The sequence below is a fragment of the Scatophagus argus genome, chromosome 21 (genome assembly GCF_020382885.2).
Source record: "Scatophagus argus isolate fScaArg1 chromosome 21, fScaArg1.pri, whole genome shotgun sequence".
Classification (NCBI taxonomy): domain Eukaryota; kingdom Metazoa; phylum Chordata; class Actinopteri; family Scatophagidae; genus Scatophagus; species Scatophagus argus.
The window spans coordinates 1,162,340-1,183,854 of NC_058513.1; the positions used below are offsets into that span (position 1 = coordinate 1,162,340).

The 21,515-nt window shown below is 41.1% G+C and overlaps 2 protein-coding genes across 2 annotated transcripts; one reads left to right on the forward strand and one right to left on the reverse strand.

Annotated features, from left to right (window-relative positions):
- The first annotated feature begins 1,622 nt into the window (after positions 1-1,622).
- Positions 1,623-4,490, forward strand: egr2b (early growth response 2b). The gene is made up of 2 exons (XM_046378214.1): positions 1,623-2,189; positions 2,527-4,490. Exons 1-2 carry the CDS (start codon positions 2,018-2,020, stop codon positions 3,699-3,701), a joined length of 1,347 nt encoding a protein of 448 aa, XP_046234170.1. The 5' UTR covers positions 1,623-2,017; the 3' UTR covers positions 3,702-4,490.
- Positions 4,491-11,760: 7,270 nt separating this feature from the next.
- adoa (2-aminoethanethiol (cysteamine) dioxygenase a) lies at positions 11,761-15,442 on the reverse strand. Its single transcript, XM_046377939.1, has 2 exons — positions 14,839-15,442; positions 11,761-13,689 (listed from the first exon to the last, which is right to left on the reverse strand). The coding sequence occupies exons 1-2, from the start codon at positions 15,172-15,174 to the stop codon at positions 13,231-13,233; spliced, it is 795 nt and encodes a 264-aa protein (XP_046233895.1). The 5' UTR covers positions 15,175-15,442; the 3' UTR covers positions 11,761-13,230.
- Positions 15,443-21,515: the final 6,073 nt, after the last annotated feature.

Genomic DNA, 21,515 nt, shown 5'->3' on the forward strand with positions numbered 1-21,515 from the left:
AAGGGGATGAATACATATGCAAACACCAATTTTCATTTTTTTTTATTGCTTTGATTTTATATATATATATATATATATATACATATTTTTGGAGTGCAGCCTGTTACAATACATTATCAACATGTCCAACATTATAGGATTGTTTAATAATTAGCTCTACTTCTGCACAGATTTTTGGTATCTATCTATCTATCTATCTATCTATCTATCTATCTATCTATCTATCTATCTATCTATCTGTCTGTCTGTCTGTCTGTCTGTCTGTCTGTCTGGTGTAGGCTACAGTAGTTGGCTATTTTGTTGTTGGCTAACCATCTTTAGTAATATGATCTAGACTGATAAAATGTTGTAAAGTTGTTTGTATAGCTATTTGGTGTCAACAGAGCAGTTGTGTATAAATCTGTTAAAATGATGTGTACTGAAAGTATTTTTCAGTATTATAATTCCATGATATCCAGTGTCAACAGCAGGTATAATGAAAGATTTTACCAATGAACATCTGAAAAGACTGTCACTGATAAACCTAGCTATATTTAGAACATGACAGTGGTGATTGTGTGATTCTGCAACACATACAAACACACAAAATGGAAACTATATTCCACCCAAGGTGCCCAATATTTTCTGTTTTCTGTCTGTCAGCTTTCTCCACCCACAGAGGGACTTTACAAGATCAAAAAGAGCAGAAAGAGCCCATGGCCCGTCTGTGTGTGTGTGTGTGTGTGTGTGTGTGTGTGTGTGTGTGTGTGTTAGAGAGAGAGAGAGAGAGAGAGAGAGAGAGAGAGAGAGGCACAGTTCCCCAGGAGACCACAGGAGGGCACACAAATCTCTTGGGATTAATGATTAAATCTAAAATCCTGTAAATAGATGTATGTAAGCAACGGCAGTATGTAAAATACAAAATACTCCGCATCTTGATTTAATGTCACTTTTAACTGATGAAATATTATTATTAAACAGTTCAAAGAATTAGGAATGAAACAGAGTATATGTCCACGTTTAGGTGGACCCCTGCCACCACCTTTTCTTTTTTTCTTCTCATAGCCCACCACCACTGCCTCTATAAATATTGATTTCCTGTCGCTGCTGTAAATATCTCTGAATGACTATATTTAACTCCTCGGTGAACCTATTCTTTCCTAAAGCATAGTCAAATCAGCCTGAAAAAAAAAAAAAGTTTCCGAGCCCATGCAGCCTATCGCACCCAAAGGAGTAAATTCCGCTCCTCTGTCCGTCTCATTTGATTGTGGTTATGCTAGAGCTTCCCTCTCTTTCTGTCTGTCTCTCAGCTCGATAAAACTCGTCACTTTCCGATGATCATAATTCCGGAATCGAAACTAAATATGGAGTATAGGGGATGTACCAAATTACCGGATTAGTCCTTTTATGGGTTATGAAGCTCAACCGGAATTCCTCTTTTGATATTAGAGTGTGATTAAAAAGAAAATAAGCAAGATTATATTTTAAAAATGAATAACAGTTCATTATATTTCACGGAAATACGAAACAATCAGAGCCGCGTGTGTACGCTGTGGTTCATTCTGATGGTTTGATATTTTAGAACAGTTTATCGCTGTTTTGCAGGCAGTGGAAATACTCCGTTTTATCTCCCCCGGAGCAGCGGGTTCTCCATTGACAAGTGATTCCCTTTGAAATCGTCACGGAGCCTCTCAGCCAATCAGCATTTGCAGCGCCTCTCCCCCTCTCCGCTCGTATCACTCCTCCCACTCCATATTTGGGTAATGACGTAGAGGCTGTGTTCAAAAGGTTCCCCATATATACATACTGGAGTCCGGGCCCCCTTTCCCAATAACAGTTACTTTACACGGTGTTAACTTTATCACCAGAGCGCATGAACCGCACCAGCTCATCCTCTCACACCCCGGTGACAAACGAAGACATGCAGTGGTGATCCACGCTCGGCTGGGTTCCACACTGTTACTTGTAAAGAACTTTGAGGATACGAACAGAAAGGCAAGAGAGCAAGCAGACGCGGTAGTGTTTTCTTTTCTCCAAAATGACGGCTAAAACTTTGGAGAAAGTGCCGGTGAATCTCGGGGGCTTCGTGCATCCCGTGGCCGAGAGCGTGTACTCCATGGATGACATCGCCAGCAGCTTGCCGGCCTCCGTGGCAATCTTCCCCAACAGCGATTTGGGAGGTCATTACGATCAAATTAATGTGGCAGCAGGTAAGATGATACACAGCTGGAGGAAGGATGTCTTGAAGAAATGTGGGTTATTCATTCGTAAAAAGTTGAATGTATGTATGTGTAACAAATTAAAACTGCAAATTCTACTAAAAGAAAAAGAATAGAAAGAATAACTGTTTTGCCTTCGACTGTCATAGTAAATAAAAGTTAGTTTTAGTGTATCATATACTAACGTATTAACATGAGAAGACCAGAGTCAGTGCGTAATGGAACAGCTATCTCTCACTTATAGCCCACTTCCATGTCTAGTGTGAACAGGTTAATTAATCATGTTTGTGTTGCTTCACTAATGACCCGTTTTGTTTTTTGTCCGCAGATGGCTTGATGGGCGCAGACATGAGTGCAGAGAAGCGCTCTCTGGACCTCTCCTCCTACTCCAGTGGCTTCTCTCAGCCCGCATCCCATCGCAACCAGACCTTCACCTACATGGGAAAGTTCTCCATCGACTCCCAGTATCCAGGAAACTGGAACCCCGAGGGAGTGATCAACATCGTCTCGGGCATCTTCAACGTGGCCCAGCCGCCGCCTCCTCCTCCTCCTCCCTCCTCTTCAGCATCCTCCTCCCCGGTTTCCTCGGGATCTCCCAATCACTTCTCCAGCGGAAATTTGAGTTGCACCATGACGGCTCAGAACCAGGCAGAGATGGACCAGCACCACCACCTGTACTCCCCCCCGCCCCCTTACTCCTCTTCTGGCTGCGGGGAAGGGTACCAGGACCCTTCGGCTTTTTTGTCCACCTCTACCTGCCCCATCGCCCCTTACCCGCCCCCGTCATACTCTTCGCCCAAGCAGCCCGGCAGCTCAGACGCGCCGGGGCTGTTCCCCATCATCCCAGACTACTCGGGGTTCTTCCAGCCAGCTTGCCAGCGGGACATGCACACGGCAGGTATCCAGGATCGAAAACCATTTGGTCCATGTCCACTCGATACATTCCGTGTCCCGCCACCCCTGACCCCGCTGAACACTATCAGGAACTTTACGCTGGGGGGTCCGGGTGGTAGTGGCTCCGAGGGAGGGCCGCCGAGGCTCCCCTCTGCCTACAGCCCACAGAACCTGCCCCTGAGGCCAATCCTGCGGCCCAGAAAGTACCCGAACAGACCCAGCAAGACGCCTATTCACGAACGGCCGTACCCCTGTCCGGCGGAAGGCTGCGATCGGCGGTTCTCCCGCTCCGACGAACTGACCAGACACATCAGGATCCACACTGGACACAAGCCGTTCCAGTGCCGAATCTGCATGCGCAATTTCAGCCGCAGTGACCACCTCACTACGCATATTCGCACGCACACAGGAGAGAAGCCGTTTGCGTGCGACTTCTGCGGCCGCAAGTTCGCCCGGAGCGACGAGAGGAAGAGACACACTAAAATCCACCTGAGGCAAAAGGAGAGGAAGTCCTCCACTGTCTCATCTTCGTCCTCCTCTTCGTCCAGCAGCTCCGGAGTGGAGCGGCCGTCAGGCGGCATCAGCACAACCAGCAGGATTTGTTCATAGTTTTCCCAGGAAAAGCACCATGGCAGCGTGACGCACACTAACCTCTTAAAAGAAAATAACTTTTAAATAATCATTCTGAAACTGCTTGAAACTGCAAGCTTAAAGCAAGATGTGATGAACAAGAACTTATGTGCAGTCGTGCGCAATTACGCACATCCACCCATTCCTGCTCCGGAACTGACCGAGAGACTGACACGAATGCACTTTGCCTGCACAGTCTACTGAATATAAAAGTAAATATAGCCATTAATTCAGAAGAATATACAAGGGCGACTGTAATATAAAGGGGATTTTTTTATGTGTCCAACACATGTTGGGCGCGCATCAGGCTGCGCGTTTAAATGTGAAATAACTGCAATAATGTTTTGAAGAAAGACGGCTGTTTTAAGTTATTGAATTGACAATTTGTTCATTCTAACATGTTTGTTGATGACTTTATTTCCCTTTTAGTGCCTTGCTGTGTGTCTTTTTGTACACTGACTGATTCAAGGACGCTTCTAATGCAATGTATAATTTGTCATTTAATATGTAACGTTGGAAGACATTCTATTTTTGTACACATTTAGTCTCGTGTAACTTCAGGTGTTAAGCAGTTGTGGTTCACGTGTGAAACAATGTTGCAGTATATATATGTTGAACTCATACGACTTGACATTTTTTGTTGTGATGTGTGTTTTGAGATCTATTAAATGTATGGGGATCAACACGAGCGGCATCAGTTTGGTTTATTACTTATAACTAAAGGAACAACACGGTTCAAAGGTGCGTTCAAGGAACTCAGACGTCGCCGAGTTGAAAGTGGAGAACTTTCATTAAAAAAAAAAAACCCAAACAAACAAACTTGTATACTGGTTGACATTGGAAATTCAATTGGGTAAATCCCACCTTGAGTCACTCATGGCATCTCTGACTCAGAGATTTCACCCACTCACTTTTTATTTAGGTATCACATCAGCTTATAAACAGGCTATGACCTGCTATGTAGCCTACACTTTGTCTCAGCAAAGGTGAAATACATAGTTTTTATAGCCAGGTTTAACTATTATTTCATGAAAATAAATGAAAAGAACCACATTTCTGACTTCAGTCAAAAGACTCAAAATGATCAAGTCTGCAATCGTAACCATTTCAATCATCTGTTTGTGAACACACTCCAGGAAAAAGCAAGATTATAGATGGACTATAGGCCACGGTGTTCAGGTGGGATCATTGCAAGGATTTTAGAAATACTGAGTTATCCGAGTTATCGTAATAAATATTATGTTCATCCAGTTCACAGTTCGGTCAAAATTATTTATTTATATGTAATATATGTTTATTTCCTGGTATGAAGGTAAATGCACAACACTGCCTGCAAGGAAAACTTTTCTTTCCTTTCCCTTATGTCCAGTTTTTTGTTATTCAGCACTTGTATTTATTAACCTGTTCATTTGTTAAAAATAAATAAAATTTAAATGATAAAATACCAGACTGAAAAACCACTAGAATCAAGTTTTTAAGTGGAGAATATAAACCCACTAAGGTCGCTAAAACCCACAAATTCCCAGAAAAGACACAGAAACCATGAGTTCAGTGTTTATGAATACTGTAATTTGTATTTCTTTGAATTTGCTCCTTGAAAGTCAGTGGAAACAAGCTGTTCATCATTCTAAACTTCCACCATTTGAGGTCTTGGCTGTTACCTCTGTCTGTATCCTTTGTTGTGACTCAAACACCTCGCAGGAGTGGGCAGCTGTGGTCACCTGATTTCCTTTCCACTTGCTAAATGTGTTCATAGGCCTATTAAACACCAGGATGTGGTATAGAATTATTCACTGTGCTTTACCGTTGCACCTTTATTGGTCATTACACAACGGAACACAGTGGAAGCTGATGCTCTAAAGTAAACTTTACAAACGTGAGAATGGTTCATTTTATGTGAAAAAAAAAAAAGTCCATTTAAACCATTTCACTTTGCTGTGGCTGGAGGGAAAAAGAGAGAAAAACCTGATCTGATTTTTAGTCTCTTTTCTGACACATCTCGCCTGTCAATTACTGACAATGTATCTGCATAAAGACCAAAGTAAAGGTCCGTTATAGGAAACCATCAAGCAGTATATTTAAATATGTTATGTTACGATGAGATTTCACTAAGATATTTGTGATTACCATGAAACTGTGAAAAATCTAATTTTAAGGGTCATTCCGCTGTTAATTTATTCCACACCTCCACACTGTCATTGTGTTGGTCTGTCATACTGGACTGGCATCGGGTTAGTAATGAAGGTTTAGAATGTACTGAAGTCATTAAAGGTTTTTCCTGCATGGCTTTATATTTCTTTTTTCGTGTCCAAATACCTGCAGTTAAGCAAAGCAGAATTTGTGGATGACCAGGATGGAAATCACTAAACACAGCACAACAATGAGAAACTGCGAGAAGTCTCACAGGTCTGACTAAGGTATTATATGTGGTCACTCAGTGAGCCGTTAGCACCAGGATACAGTCAGGAAAGGAGCAGGAATAAACCAGTGACATCCTGTCTATAGTATATTATAGATGTACGAACATTTTTATTGGATCACTCTAAGATCCTGTCAATAGATATATATAATGTATGAACACACTTAATTTGAAATATAATAGTTTATCTATATCAAGTTTCTTAATGACATAGATTTATATAGATAGGCTGATAGATTTAAATAAGCACAATGTGTATTTTTTCTAAATTCAGTGCTTATAACTGCTGCGCACTTTCAGCACAGAGTTTATTAAAATGCAGCATTTTGGAGATGGACTATTGTCAGGCACTTAAACTCACAATATGAGGTATTTTCAATATTACATTGGATTTTAGATACATTTTTGTTCCATTTTAAGGTTCATTTTGATCAGTTGTTGTTGATGTGAACATCTTGCTGTTTGGGATTTAGCTGCTTTTGACTGGTTGTCAAAGCATGTTGTTGTTTCATATTGTGAGTTTGATGCACACTGAGGGTCTAGGATGAACGCCAGAATGTAGCATTTTGACGGAAATAAAAATGTCAAATGTCTTAGACCTGTCCCTGCATTATACACACACTGATTAAAGGGATATTAATATTCTCGATGGTTCTGGGGAGCGTGGCAAATAGGCACATTTGCTTTAAAGAAGGTATGTGAAGTCTGCAATAATCTGTAACATCTTTATCCTTCTTGCACCAACTTGATCACAAGAACAAATGAGTAATACTCCATAGAGTCATCATAAGATGAACAAAGAATCCCACTGTTGTTCATGACCCCACCCTCTCCCCTTCTCCCCCTCTGGTAGTCCGGTAACACTTCAACCCTCCCTCTCTAACCCTTACAACTGTATTATATACTGTGTTCTAAACCATTACAGCCAATTATAAAGATTTTTTGAGTGATATATGTTGCATAAAATGGGACAAAAGTGCACTATTGTTCCTTTTTTTATTGTCAGTGCACTACTATACCTTACAACTTGCCTTATTATTTTGTTAAATCATGTAACATATCATAATTAATATAAAGTCAAATCAAGTCAGTTTTTTTTTTTATTTCGCCAAAAATTACAAATAACAGTTCCTCGGTGGGTTTTTAAATCTGTACAGTGTACAGCACCTTTCAATCCAAACTACCAAGAAATCATTTTTAACAGGAAAATAAGAAACATACCATCAAAACTGTATTACAGATATTCATAAAATCACAACATGTAGATAACAAAGGCAAAATTTCTCATACATTACAAAGTAAAATATATGTGAAGGATGTGGATCCAGACTTTAGGGAGTCTTAGATTCAAGCAAGGAAAAATTATCATATCTGGCATCTCTACTAGTGGCTGCCAACAACTGGCTCCTGTTGTTCGAGCTGCACCATAAGTATTTCCCATACTGATATAATGGCCTGATAGACTTTATTCTGGAAATTGAGGATAATTGCATTTAATATGAGCCAAAGTCACTGTCCTGACTGTCAGTGTCACTATATCTGCTTGTCTTAGTGGAGCCAAGTGTCTGAAGTGTGCATGTGTGAATATGCAGACATGAACATTAACACTATGTTAAATGACATTTTACATAAAAACAACAAAAGACTTAAAGGCTTTAGTGAGGGTCACATGACTGATGGGCACATAGCTGGGATGAAACCTGCTTTTCCAGTTACAGTAAAGCTTTTTTACAATAGGAAAATAAATTCAATTTATTGAAGAAATGAAGTTTAAGCTGTAACCTTTATAATTATTCATTTTTAGCCAGATTTCTGAGATCCACAATTTAACGATCATCCTCAAGTCCTGTCACAAATCCTCTGTTGTGCTGAAGTGTGGGAGGAGACATGGCCTGTCCGGATGATGACCTTTCTCCTCTCCTTTTGGTCGAAGCTGGCTCTCTGTGGACATGACTGTGTTTGAGGGTCATTGTCCTGCTGGGAGGCGAATCCTCTCTCAGTCTCTTGCACAGTTTTGAGGACATGCTTCTACTTTTTGTTACACTCATTTTATTATATTTTTTTTATCTTCTCAAGCTTAAACATAACATAAACATGTCCTTTATATGCAATATTCAGCCTTTTTACATTTACCTCCAGTGTACCATCTGTGATTACCCCAAGCAGCACACTCTGGACTGCTTCACCTGGGCTGTGTGAAGGAACTGCGTTCAGACTGCTGTCAGACTCTTTGATGAAAACTGTGTCCAGCAGACCACATTCATTCATTTATTCATTCATTCACTCAGTGCAACATTCAAATCTTTACGCCTATGTGCAGTTCAACCAACAGTCTGTCTACTGTTTACTGACCAGTTGTTGGTCTTCTTCTGTTTGTTGTTTGTTTGCCTATTTATTTATTGTTTGTTTGCTTGTTTGCAAAATTGCAAATTGCAGATCTCTGGACTTGTGACTCCAGGTCTGTGAACTAATGGGTCGCCAAGCATTAGGTGCTTCTTTTTTTAGTGGACTTTCACTTCCACAAAGAACCTTATTTGACAATAATTTACCATGCTTTTTTTCCCTACACAGTATTTTACTGTTAATGTAATGTTGGTATAAAGAAAATAGCAGATAGGAGAAACCTTTTCTGACATTGACTCAGGTGATGGGTTAGGTGCAGGTGATGTTGGCCTGCTGGACAAGCTACCATCAGTGCTAGTCCAGGACTTTAAAATCATGTTTCTAAGAATATAATATATCCTAGAATAGAGTGTGGCAGCCCAGAGAGAAAGTGAGATTTTTCCCATCTGTGAAAACAAGTGAAAATAGCTCTAACAGATTAAAAATTACCAGAATGTTTTTTTTTCATTAGTATCTCAGGCCTTCTTTAGTGTTTGTTGTCAGTGTCAGGGTTTAATTTTAGCTCTTTGTGTTTGATTGTTCATAAATTCAAATGTGTTCATAAACACATATGCAAAACACAAAAATGTTTTGAATTACACTTTGAATGAAAAGATAAGATAATCCTTTATTAGTCCCACAATGGAGAAATGTACACTGTAAAAAAATCGGACTAATTTAGTGGACTCAACCAATCATTTCAATTAACCTAATGTAAACATACAAGTCTTAGTTAAGTTTTTCAGATCAATTCAGAACTTTAGAAACATGAGTTCCTCTAACTTGAAGTATTTTGACTGGAAATGAAAAAGTTGGATGAATGTCCTGTACAGAGTTCAGTCAACTCATTGAAGTATGTTTCTAAAGAAGCATGATCAGCACATTAGCAGACCTTCCAGCATGGACTGTCTGAGAGCTGAAACTCTCCTGAAACCCATCTCTCTTATTGCTTGAAGAAAACACGTAGGATGGATGGATGGATTGGTGAAGATTTCATTCAGTTCAATTCAATTCAGTTTATTTATATAGTGCCAAATCACAACAACAGTTCTCTCATAATGCTTTGGAACTTGAGCAGGTCTAGACCAAACATTTTCATCTTATTTTTAGAGAGACCCAACAAAACCCTCATGACAAAAGACTGCGAGGAAGAAGTCACAGTGACATGCATTGATGGGAGATGAATATGTGTGGAATGAGAGTTAGAGGAGGAGAGAGAAGCTCAGTGCATCATGGGAGATCCCTGACAGTCTAAGCCTTTAGCAGCATAAGCCAGCCCTAACTATAAGCTTTATCAAAAAGGAAGGTTTTAAGTCTACTCTTAAACACAGAGAGGGCGTACTCCTCCTGGACCGAAGCTGGAAGATGATTCCATAGGAAGGGAGCTTGATAATTAAAGGCTCTGGTTCCCATTCTACTTTTGCTGACTCTAGGAACCACAAGTAACCCTGCATCCTGGGGGCGTAGAATTCTAGTTGGATAATAAGGTACAGAGTCTTTATGTTCTTATTGGGGCAGCTTGATAACAGGGAGTTGCAAAAGTCCAGCCTGGACGTAATAAATACATGGACTAGCTTCTCTGCATCTTTTTGAGAATGTTGCGAAGGTGAATAAAAGGCAGTCTTTGAAATTTGAGGTACATGTGAGTTAAAGGACATGTCCTGATCAAAAATAAGTCCTAGATTTCTTACGGTGGGGCTGGACTCCAAGGCCAATGACATGTGAATGAGATTCAACAATCAATTATGTTTCTCCAGAATTGGTTAATGGCCTGTTCATAAACAGAAACCAAAAATTGATATGTATTATGCCTTTAACAACATATCTTCAGACTAAAATTTACCCCCAGCATTTATTTTGGTGGGGTGGCACGGTGGTGCAGTGGTTAGCACTGTCGCCTCATAGCTCCGGGTACTCCGGCTTCCTCCCACAATACCAAAAACATGCACATTAGGTTAATTGGCTACTCTAAATTGCCCCTCGGTGTGAGTGTGAGAGTGTGTGGTTGTCTGTCTTTGTGTGTTGGCCCTGTGATTGACTGGCGACCAGTCCAGGGTGGACCCCGCCTCTCGCCCGTAGTCAGCTGGGATAGGCTCCAGCTCCACCGCGACCCTGACGGATAAGCGGTATAGAAAATGGATGGATGGATGGCACGGTGGTTTAGTGGTTCTTCTGTCACTTCACTTCAAGGAAAGAACATTCTTGTTTGGAACCCCCCAGAGTTTGCATGTTCATCCTGGATCCGTGTGGGTTCCCTCCAGGCTAGGGAAAGGCTCCAGCTCCCATGCCACCTGCACAAGATAAGCAGTGATAGGTAATGTATGGATGGTTGGATTAAGTTGGGTCCTGAAGACCCAATCTAATGATGCTTATAGCCATAAAGGTGTGATTTCCTTATGCAGAAAAGATAGTCAGTTTACTTTTGTTGTAATTACATCACTGCATACCTCATAAATGTTCTGATAATTTTAATATTTGCTTATATGTGATGCTATGTGTATTTGTAATTCAGTTTATTCTGTTTATATACAACTAATTTGCAACAGCAAATATGTTTAAAGGGAAGGGCCTAAATTACATGTTTATTTGACTGAACCAAACATAACATCTTTACATTGCACCGGACTCTGAAGGAGGTGGCACCAAAAACCACCGAGTCCAGACTCCAGTGTGGAGTGTGTAACTTTGGTTAAGTTTAGGGAAACATGGTTGATGAAATATTTTGTCGCTGAGTATTTTACTGATATGTTGTTGCATCAACATTTTTGAAACTTGTCACATGCATTAATTTATTTCCACATTATGTTAAGAGAGAACATAACCGTATTTGCAAGTTGGTTATACATAAAGGTGATTTCTAGGAGACAAGGCTGGGATGTTAGGATTTGATAAATTTAGAAGCTGCTTAGGGCACAGTGCTAACTCCTGCACCGAGTCACACACCATATTTCTTGCCTTTCTTCCAACATCAAGCTGGCTCTGGCCTGTGCCCTCACACACATGGTAAACATTTCAGCTACACTGGCTGCCTGCTCCAAACCACAAGAAACACTCTGCTTTATTTATTATTATCATTATTATTGTTATTTTACAATATCTGAATTTTATATTTCAGAAAACGCTATCTATAGGGTTATAGTCCAGAAACACAATTACTTTTCCATATGCTCCCTTTAGTCTTTTAGACCTGGAAATGACTTTGCAGGAGTCCTGAAATCGGAGATCAGATATTCCATGAATTATTACCATCAATTTTATTGATACACATACATTCATCATCAGAGTGAAAGAATCATTGTCAAACTGGCACATAGACCTGTATTAAGTCTAATATAGGCCAAAGGAAGATAAAGATATAAGCTTAAGTAATGTAACATAAGGACTGGAATGATATAGTGTTTATTAAGCTACATGTAAAGAAAGTAGTAGTGAAGAAAGTTTAACTGTGTTGGTTTTTAAAGTATAAAAATGCTGAGCTTCTCTAACACAGCTTCCATTTTAAACAGGGATGCACAATATGGATTAACCAAGAAACCCATAATCGGCTGCTTCTCACCGCAGATACCAATAACTTTACCAATAATTTCACTTTTTTGTATTTTTAAGTTCCCAACCTGTAGTTTATGCATGCCTGACTGAAAAAAGAAAAGATTACAGATGAACCCTGAACCCTTGTGTAAAATGCAGATTGCAAGCATGTAATCTTCCTCTGAATCTGGAGAATCTGTTGTTGGCGACAACATGTTTGGCTCTCTGGTCCATGTGGCTCCACCCAGACGCAGCAGTTTGACATCACGGGTGTGTCAAAGGCATGCTGCGCTTCTTCTCTGTGTTAATTGGTGGATTTGAACGTTGCACAGCTCCAGCTACTGCACTGAAGTGTGTAGATGCTGCACTGGTTGAGTCAGTGAAAGCAGCGAATTTTAGAAATTTTTCGGCCCAATGTACATTGTGCATCCCTAACTTTAAAATACTTTTCATGGATTATACTTACTGGACTGGGTTTAAAGACTTAGTTCAGTCTTTAATATTATGCATCATATATGCACATGACTCTGGGTTGAGTTACAGCATATCAGGAACCATCTGGAAAAAGTTAAACACATGAAACAAAAATGAAATATAGATAATGTAGTGTGTGCACTTTGGAGGAAGAAATGAACATGTACAACAGAAATGGCACTCTTAATAAGTATACATTCAACATTCCCCAATAAGGCAGGTACAACTTGAGTTACAGGCTTCGGCATTAAGGAACAAGTCACAATGAATGTGGAAGTCCTCTGCATCAGAGTGAAAAAATAAAGTGTACACAGAACACACATCAGGGTTCCTAATGACACCCCACCATTCACAGAATGTTTGGCTGATGACATTCATGTGTGTGCAAGGCAACATAATCATCTGAAGAAAAATATCTGGAATGTGAATTCCTCTGATGAACCCTTTTCCCAGTGCTGACCAGGTTACTGGTTACTTGTTTGTGGAAGTAAGTTCAGTGGTCCTGATTCTGTGTCGGGTGTCAAAGTTCAGGCTCCTGTTTCTACAAGCTTCTACCCTGCTGTAGCATCTTTAAGCAAGGGACTCAATCTCGTTGACTTCCAGGTAATAATGACCCTCATATTTGTCCTCCTTGTGGATGGATGGATATGACTATATTATCACTGCCATGTATTGCAGTGTGGTTCCTCTGATGGGAGGTCACATTCAGACAGAGACTACAGGGCCCGGGTAGGGTTCCCCGCCACACCAGAAGTCCTCTGGCTGAGGGATTTCCAGCAGCCATGTCTCCTCTTCTTTCTCCTTTTCCTCTCCCTGCTGCTCTTCATTGCTCTTTCCGTCAGTTTCCTTCTCTGCCACAGTTTGCAGGACTTTGTAATAGTGACAGTCCCGCCCATCATCTGGATTGTATGGAGGTGCGAGGATATCCAGGAATGCAGCCGGCCCACCCACTGCATCGATCTGGTGGAGGTTATCCCGTACAGGAGTGAGCAGGCACGGCCCGCTGCTCTCTGAGTACTCGGCAACGGAGCGGAGGACAGAGCGTCGCAGGGAGGCCGTTTGGAACGGAGCCAAAGGAGGCTCAAAACGAGGTGGGACTGTGCTGACGGTCAGGTTGTCCTCCAACTTGTCATAACAGCGGACGCTCACCTTTCCATAGAGAACCTGAACAAGAGAGAGGATTATGTTAGAAGAAAATCCTGCTGCTGACAAGAGTACATAGGATACAATGGGATGACTTACATGGCACTGACTTGTACATGTGGTTATCATAAAACACTGTCAGGTAAGGTCTTACTGTCACCATTAGTCACCATTTTTCTCTCCAAAAATAAACCAAGCCCTGTATAACTAATCACAAGATGACATTCATTCTGATTAGTCTGATTTTCAGATGTCATTCTTTCACTTTCAGTTCAGTAGTAGTTCATTTGCTACGTGCTTGCTACATTCCACGTGTGGACTACCTCACTTTTTAACTTTCAAAAAGACAAAATAGCACGGATAAATTAAGTTTGGCCACTTTAACCTTTTTGGGAGGTGTAATGGCCACAACTTGATATTGGCCCCAACTGACAACTGCTGTGTATGGACACTCAACCAAGTTCCCATTACATGATAAAACACAACTTATTTAGTAATGTGCACAATAACGGAAATAATAATAGCAAATAATAAACAAAGGAAAAGGAAAAGGAAACAAAAGGACTGCTTTGGCAAAGGGTTCTAGGTTCTACAAGCCAGAGGCACAGAACTGGCGAATAATGCCAGACTCTAGTCATTTTTATTCATTAATTAATCGCCAAAACCAATCGACATGCAGTGAGGTTGTGGTTTTTGAGACCCCGCAGGGTCTGGGGTCCCAGGACAGATGCCTGCTTTGCCCAGGTGATAATCCAGCCTTGATGTGTGTGCATCACAAGTGTAGCTGGCTCTATGTTCATGGTGTCCTCTGCATGCACACAGGGGCCCAGCATGCCATTGCATGTGCATATGTAATGTGGTTCTGAGTGGTATTAACATGGTAACCCCCAACAGTGTCCATACACTCACTGATCAATAACAGTACAACAAACCCTCCTTGAAAACCAGAGATTTTGGTGTCATGTTGGAATGGCATGCTTGAGTACATAAATTTAAAAAAGCATGACAAGACCTGTACGGTTTATAACTCGTTTGCCAGATATTCTTGGGTTGAAAAAAATTCTGAACATGAAATTGAACTCAAATATTATACTTTAAGCCATATGCAAAATCCTAGTTGACTATAGCTGGCTGAAACAGAGATCACAACAGACATGAGGTGTAAAAGACCTTCAGCATCCCGTTCATCCCCGGGTGGTCGTGCAGCGGTATGGAGGCGCCGGCCCTGAGCAGGAACACCCCCATGCTGAACACCTCCGTCTCGCAGATGTGCATGTAGGTGACCGGGGGGCTTTGGAGTCCTGCCGCTGCGGAGATCGGTTTGGTTTTCCGGGGAGCAATTTTCAGGTCGGCAGCCCTGACCTCAGTCACTAAGGAGATTAATTCACTATGTTTATCCGCTACGAGGTTTTCATCCCCGTTGGCAGAAGATTTAAAGCCTTGAAAGGTGATACAGGCTTTCTTTGCAATTTTCTGGATAAGAGGAGTTTTGTTGTCCCGAGGCATTTTGGTGGCGGAAAAAAAATAACGGTTATCGGTGTGTCTCTGGCACTGCGCCGACGCAAATAAACTGTTTTAAAATGCTTTGAAAATCCTGTAATTTCAACAATTTCCCATCGGAGCTGCTCGGTGCAAGTTCAAAGAAAACAAAAATGAGACCTTAATAAAAACAAAACGCAATTCATGGTGGCAATATGTAATTTCATCCCCCAGATAACAGCCTCCCTACAGTCATTTCCCACCAACGCTGCACTTCGTCCCACTCACAGAGCCTGCGCACGAAACGAAATGCATCGTGGGATGTGGAGTTTTATCACAAATCATAAACGTAATCTTATTCACGTAAACACGTAAACAGTGAAGTACTGCATAATCTGCTCCTATCTAATGTATGTGCACGCGATTCTGTAATAGGGCGTATACTAACATACCGAAAACAACAAAATCAAGATGAGCTGCATTTCACAGAGACTACATTTCCCAGAAATCCTAGGGATCGAACAGGGTTGAAGGGGGGAAGGCCAGACAGGCCATTGAACTCTCCGCTGCTCTCACACTGTCCAACATCACTTTTGGTGCGATAGAAGGACGGCGCTCTCGCATTGTTATCACTTTCCATTAACCTAGAATTCTAATCAGTAATTTTTCATCACTCTTTCATCACTGACGTGTATAGCTTTGTTATTCATATTTGTGTTTGACTACCAAGCAAGGAATGCACCTGTAGAGAGCCTTTGCACATAGGTGTCGTGAACCTGCGCAATAGATAGAACTGTTAAACAAATAAATTAAATATAATTAAATAAATTAAGTATAATTTTGTGGACTGAGGTCAAAACAATGGCACCTGCAGGATGCAAGCAGTTACTATGAACTGATATTTTGTGTCCCTATGTTGTACTACTGTACTACTGTACAACATAGGGACACAAAAATAAGGGAAATTTTCTGGCGCCTCAATCTGGAACTTCCCACCACACCATTATGACAAGGATACACACAGTGAATCCCTAAATCACCACTCGGTAAACACTTTCCTTATCAGAATATCAATATCAATATCAAGTTCCCACATTAGTTAACTGGCTTCAGTCAGGTGGTCGGAATAGGAAATGTGGTTCCAAGTGAAATGCTGTGAGTATTTCTGAATTTTATGAATGAAAACGGCATATAAATTCAAATGCCAAAATATACTTAAAAATGTATGTAAAATCCTTATCCATCCATCCATTTCTGCTTATCCGTCAGGGCCGCGGGGGGGAACCTATCCCAGCTGACTACGAGTGAGAGGCAGGGTCAACACACAAAGACCAACACACAAAGACAAACAACCACACACTCTCACATTCACACCTAGGGGCAATGTAGAGTAGCCAATTAACCTAATGTACATGTTTTTGGGACTGTGGGAGGAAGCCGGAGTACCTGGCACAGGGAGAACATGCAAACTCCACATAGAAGGGCCCAGACCGGGATTCGAACCTGGAACCCTCTTGCTATGAGGCGACAGTGCTAACCACTGCACCACCGTGCCACCCCGTAAAACCCATATGTATATGTAAGTACACATACACTACATAGACAAAAGTATCCAGACACACCTCTGTATGGGGCTGCACACACCAACTAAACACCACACGCCTTCCCACGCAGTTTGAATTCAATGTCATCAAAGTCACTGTTGATGTAATTGTCAGGTGTTCCAATACTTTTTTCTGTATAATGTATGTCAGCATTTATGCCAACCATCAATGTTACCAGTGACCTTTTTACGACATTTACAGGAAGCAACACAGAAAGAGAAGAGGAAAGAAAGGTAAAATACAGTATTGTAAAATATGACAGGGGTGGAGAAGGAGACCTCAGTTGGACAGACTGGGGGTTTGACAGGGCCAGAACAAACCTGTTGTGGAAGGCAGGTAGGAGGACGAGGTGATAGGTAGAGCTGCTCTGGAGGATGACCTAGAGGAAAATGATGGCAGAAACCATCATGAGGCCAGCAGCATAGGTGGAACATTTCCAGTCTCTAGTGACCACGTTGCAAGCCAGCAACAAAAGAAGAGCATTCTGAGGATTAGTGACTTGGGATGCTCTGGAGGTTGCTGACAAAGCTGAAAGTCAAGATGGTAGGCAAACAGCTTGGAGTTCATGACCAGAGTCCAGCAGCTACAGTGCAGGAGGTAGAGATAACATTAGCTGCAATATCTATGATGCGAATGCAAAGCTGTCCAAAGCGAATGTCTAACCTGAGGGCACAATTCATCTTCACTTCATCAACATCTTCATGTGAACAATTAGCTAGTTGGCTAAGTTGTTCTTGAGATAACTAAACATTTTTCACTGTCTTGGATGATGTTAGCTGAACATTTTTAGCTTTTGTTTCTTCTTCTTTGGCTAAGGCAGACTCAATGCCTCTTGGTGCCATCTACTGTTTGTTGTTAATAATCCTTTTGACGGTTTTATTTTATATATATTTTATAGAAAACTAGTTCATAAAACACCCACCGTGGAAGTAAAGACTACAACCTAATTCATCAGTACAATATGAGGATTTTTACAACCCAGATTACAATACTGATGCCAGGAGGTAGCTTCTGCTAACAGGGACCCATTGCCATATATTGACAGGCAGTCACGAGTCAAAGTTATTTTGGATCTAAGTCTGGTTTTTGTGAGGACTTGATGTACTTAATGTTTATTAGGGATGCACAATATGGATTTTTTTTCAGCTGATACTGGAAATTGGTAATTCCCTACTTCATATCTTAAGAAACAGTTGCCTGTAGTTTATGCACATGCGAGGCTGAGAAAGACTGAGTAAATATAGCAAAGATGGGTGATTAAATATTTTGTCTCATAAGATTTGTTCTGTTAAAACTTAGTTAAAACTAGTAAAACAATTTTTTCGCTCCTCTTGGAAGCTTTGTGGCACACGTATTGCAAACACTGTTGTTCGTTCGGAACTGTAAAAAATGTCCACACCACCAGCGACTTGCTGTTTTTAGCTTTTTCTGCAGTGTGTGTTCACTGTTGCCTTCTTCCTTCCTCGTCTTCTTCCTCTCTGTGTTTATTGGCACATCGAAGATCAACTTAAAAATTGCTTACTGGCACTTTCTGCATCAGAGTGTGTGGATGTTGTACTTGTTAACTTGTTGTAAGCAAATTGGTGTCATATTAGCTGCTCTATTTATTAACCGTAATTTAATTATAGCTAATAAATAGTCAATAATAAGAATTTCCTGTTACTGGGCCCGACCTAATATGCAGTGTTTCTCACACCCCTATTTATGAATTTTTAAGGTGGCGACATGTTAGAGTGTGGCAGTGCTCGCTGCCCGTCACTGCCTTCTGGAGCAGAAGGAAGTGAACATGGTTAACCCAACAACAAAACACAGGGCTGAGTCACCGGCATCACAGCAGCTCAGAAACACAGGACTGAGTCACCTGCATCACAAACACCCTTAAACACAGGACTGAGTCACCAGCATCACAAACACTTTCTGAGGAAATGTACTTAGCTGATCACATGTGTACTTGTTTCCGTGTGTGTGTGTGTGTTCACATACAGCACAATCAAACAGCTGGCACACTTGTGGGTGGATTTAGGTTTAAGTACCTCTTTACATGTGTGTTTTTAATTTTCTGTGTGAGTTACTCGGTGCATTTGCGTGTGTGTGTGTGTGTTGAATTATGTATGATGCATTCTGCATGACGAGTGAGGAAGACACAAAGCAATATCCTCTTGAGAAATAATGAGGCCAGGTTTATTATAGGTTCACACACACACACACACACATGCGTTTTTGTGGTTAACACAGGCACAGTGCCATTTCTCTAGAAGATGAGACTGTGTTGCTTAGAGACCTCTCTTCATTAGATAAGGGATATAGTAAATTAATATAATTTAGGGGCAGATGAACAGATTGTCTGCGAACTAACTAATTTGTTCAGTTTGTATTTCAATACTCAACAGATTGCAGTTTAAACCGATGAAAAGTTGCTTTGACTTTGTAGTAGTAATGGACAATGACACAAATTCTTATCAAGTAGAATTCTAGCCTCACCATATGCCTCCTCAATGAGTCAGATTGCAGTTTAAATCTAATAGGTGGTGCAATGGTTAGCACTGCAAGAGGGTTCCAGGTTCTAATTGCATGTTCTCCTTGTGTGGGTTTGTGTGGGTTTTCTCCAGGCACTGAGAGAACCTCCTTCCAACATCCAAAAATCATGCACGTTAGGTTAACGGGCTACTCTACATTGCGGTGTGAGTGTGTGGTTGTCTGTGTCAGCCCTGCGACTGACTGGCGAGCAATATTCTGTAACATCCACCCATCAGGATAGCTGGGTCCTGCTCAAGGTTTCTTCCTGTTAAAAGGGAGTTTTTCCTTGCCACTGTCTGCTTGCTCGGGGGTTCAGGCTCTGGGTCTAAAGCATCTAGAGACAATTTTGATTGTATAAGGTGCTACATAAATAAATTGAATTGGACTGAATTGAATTGAATTGTAAGGCCAGGTTGACGATGTGAGTGAAGCATCCATGTTTATTTTGTCTGACTGCAGTCCAGTGCTTCCAGAGCTATGCACTGGTCTTATCTTTGATGGAACTCTTCTGAAAGGGCATCTCTCCATCCCAAGTTTAAGCTGCATAAAACAATGTTGTTCGAGTTATGCATTCACTGAGGACAAAGTTGTAAAGACCCCTGTTTGTTTGAGATCTTATTTGCATTTGCTGCTGCTTCTCAGACATAAAGCCAACATTATTCCCTGGCTGTTCAAAATGTGCATGACTGAAATTGCAGAGAAGTCAAGCAAGCTTCATCATGCCATCCTCAGAGCTGCAGCCAAGGAACTCTGAATGGGGCAAATGGTTCTCTAGCTGGCCACAATTTGCATAGCAGCATACAGAGACATTCACACAGATGCTCATGTGCACATCTGCACATTTGGAAGACACATATATGTAAACATGACATGACATGCTCGCAGGTCAAAGCACAGGTACTTCATTCATGTACGCACAAATATTCAAGTGTTACTCACACACACACACACACACACAAACGTATTCACACACACATTCCTCTGTCCTCTGGAATCAGCATATTGAGACAATGAGACAATGATAACAGCTGCTTATGGATCACTTAGTGCAACCAGTCAACGTGGCCTTTGTGTTCAGTCAATACACCGCCTGTTCTCTGTCATCAGAGTTGTCATTATTTAGCGATGTGTTCCACGGTTGAGAACATGAGGAGTCTTGTATTTGTTGCCCCCCTTGGCCTCATTGAATCAGGCCATCACTGAGAATGAAGCCAACTCTGTTGTCCGTCAAAGAACGCTAACAACCCAGGCCAGTGTTGAAAATTCATTAGATTGCCGGAAAAAAAATGTCTGCATAACTTGAGTGGAAGGAGCAGAAAACTATGCAATGTTGATGTTTGTTGTTTCCATCAAAAAGCTGCTTTCTTCAGATGGAGGTTTTCTGGGCATTGTGTAGTTCCATCAGTGGAAAGTGAGCCTACTCAGCCATTCTCATCAGAATCATGAAGATGCAAATGTTAATTTTGTGTGCATTCTATTAAAAGCTGATCTTTGTGGTATATAATTTACTGTATATAATTGCGTCTTTAAGAAAAAAATCATACAACAAGAGTTAAAACGTTAAAAACACATTCATCACACATTTAGCCGTACATGCTCACACCTTAATAAATAATAATTATAAAATAAACATTGAATTGAAAACAAAAGTTTTAAACACACACACACACAGTGAAACACACAGGAGCATATTGAGGGGTTAAGTGCCTTGCTCAAGGGCACTTCAGCTGGCTAATGGGGGGGTGTGGACATTATCACTCCACCACACTCAAATTTTTCCTGCCTGTCCGGTGGGGGAATTGAACCAGCGACCTTTCTATCACAAGCCGCTTCTCCAACCTCTAAGCCACGGCTGCCCCCGTTATTCATGAGAAAGGCCACTATTGCCCCTGCATACCATCTCACCCTATTGTAAACATAAATGCCATCCAGGTGACATCTTTATCAAGGACTTTATAGTTAGAGTGCAGGTACAAGACTGCTCTGCCTGCACTCCAGTCGTATTGCTCACTGAAAATGGCGTAATATGAAACACAAAATAAAACAGCTGTGTATCACATAAGAATGGAAAACAGTTTCACTAACATACATGTTTCTCCCATATAAACGAATGTTCAGTAACCTTAACATAAGACTTTTTCACCCTACAAATTTAGTGATTTACATTACAGGGATTTGTTTTTTCCACCCAAAAAAGAAGACAGATCCCCACAAAGTGGCTGTGTAAACAGATATATGTCCACACAG

Coding starts and splice junctions, on each gene's coding strand:
- egr2b (XM_046378214.1), top strand. CDS start 2,018: ATGACGGCTAAAACTTTGGAGAAAGTGCCGGTGAATCTCGGGGGCTTC. Junction 2,190..2,526: donor TCAAATTAATGTGGCAGCAG/GTAAGATGATAC, acceptor TTTTGTCCGCAG/ATGGCTTGATGGGCGCAGAC.
- adoa (XM_046377939.1), bottom strand. CDS start 15,174: ATGCCTCGGGACAACAAAACTCCTCTTATCCAGAAAATTGCAAAGAAA. Junction 13,690..14,838: donor GGATGAACGGGATGCTGAAG/GTCTTTTACACC, acceptor TCTCTTGTTCAG/GTTCTCTATGGAAAGGTGAG.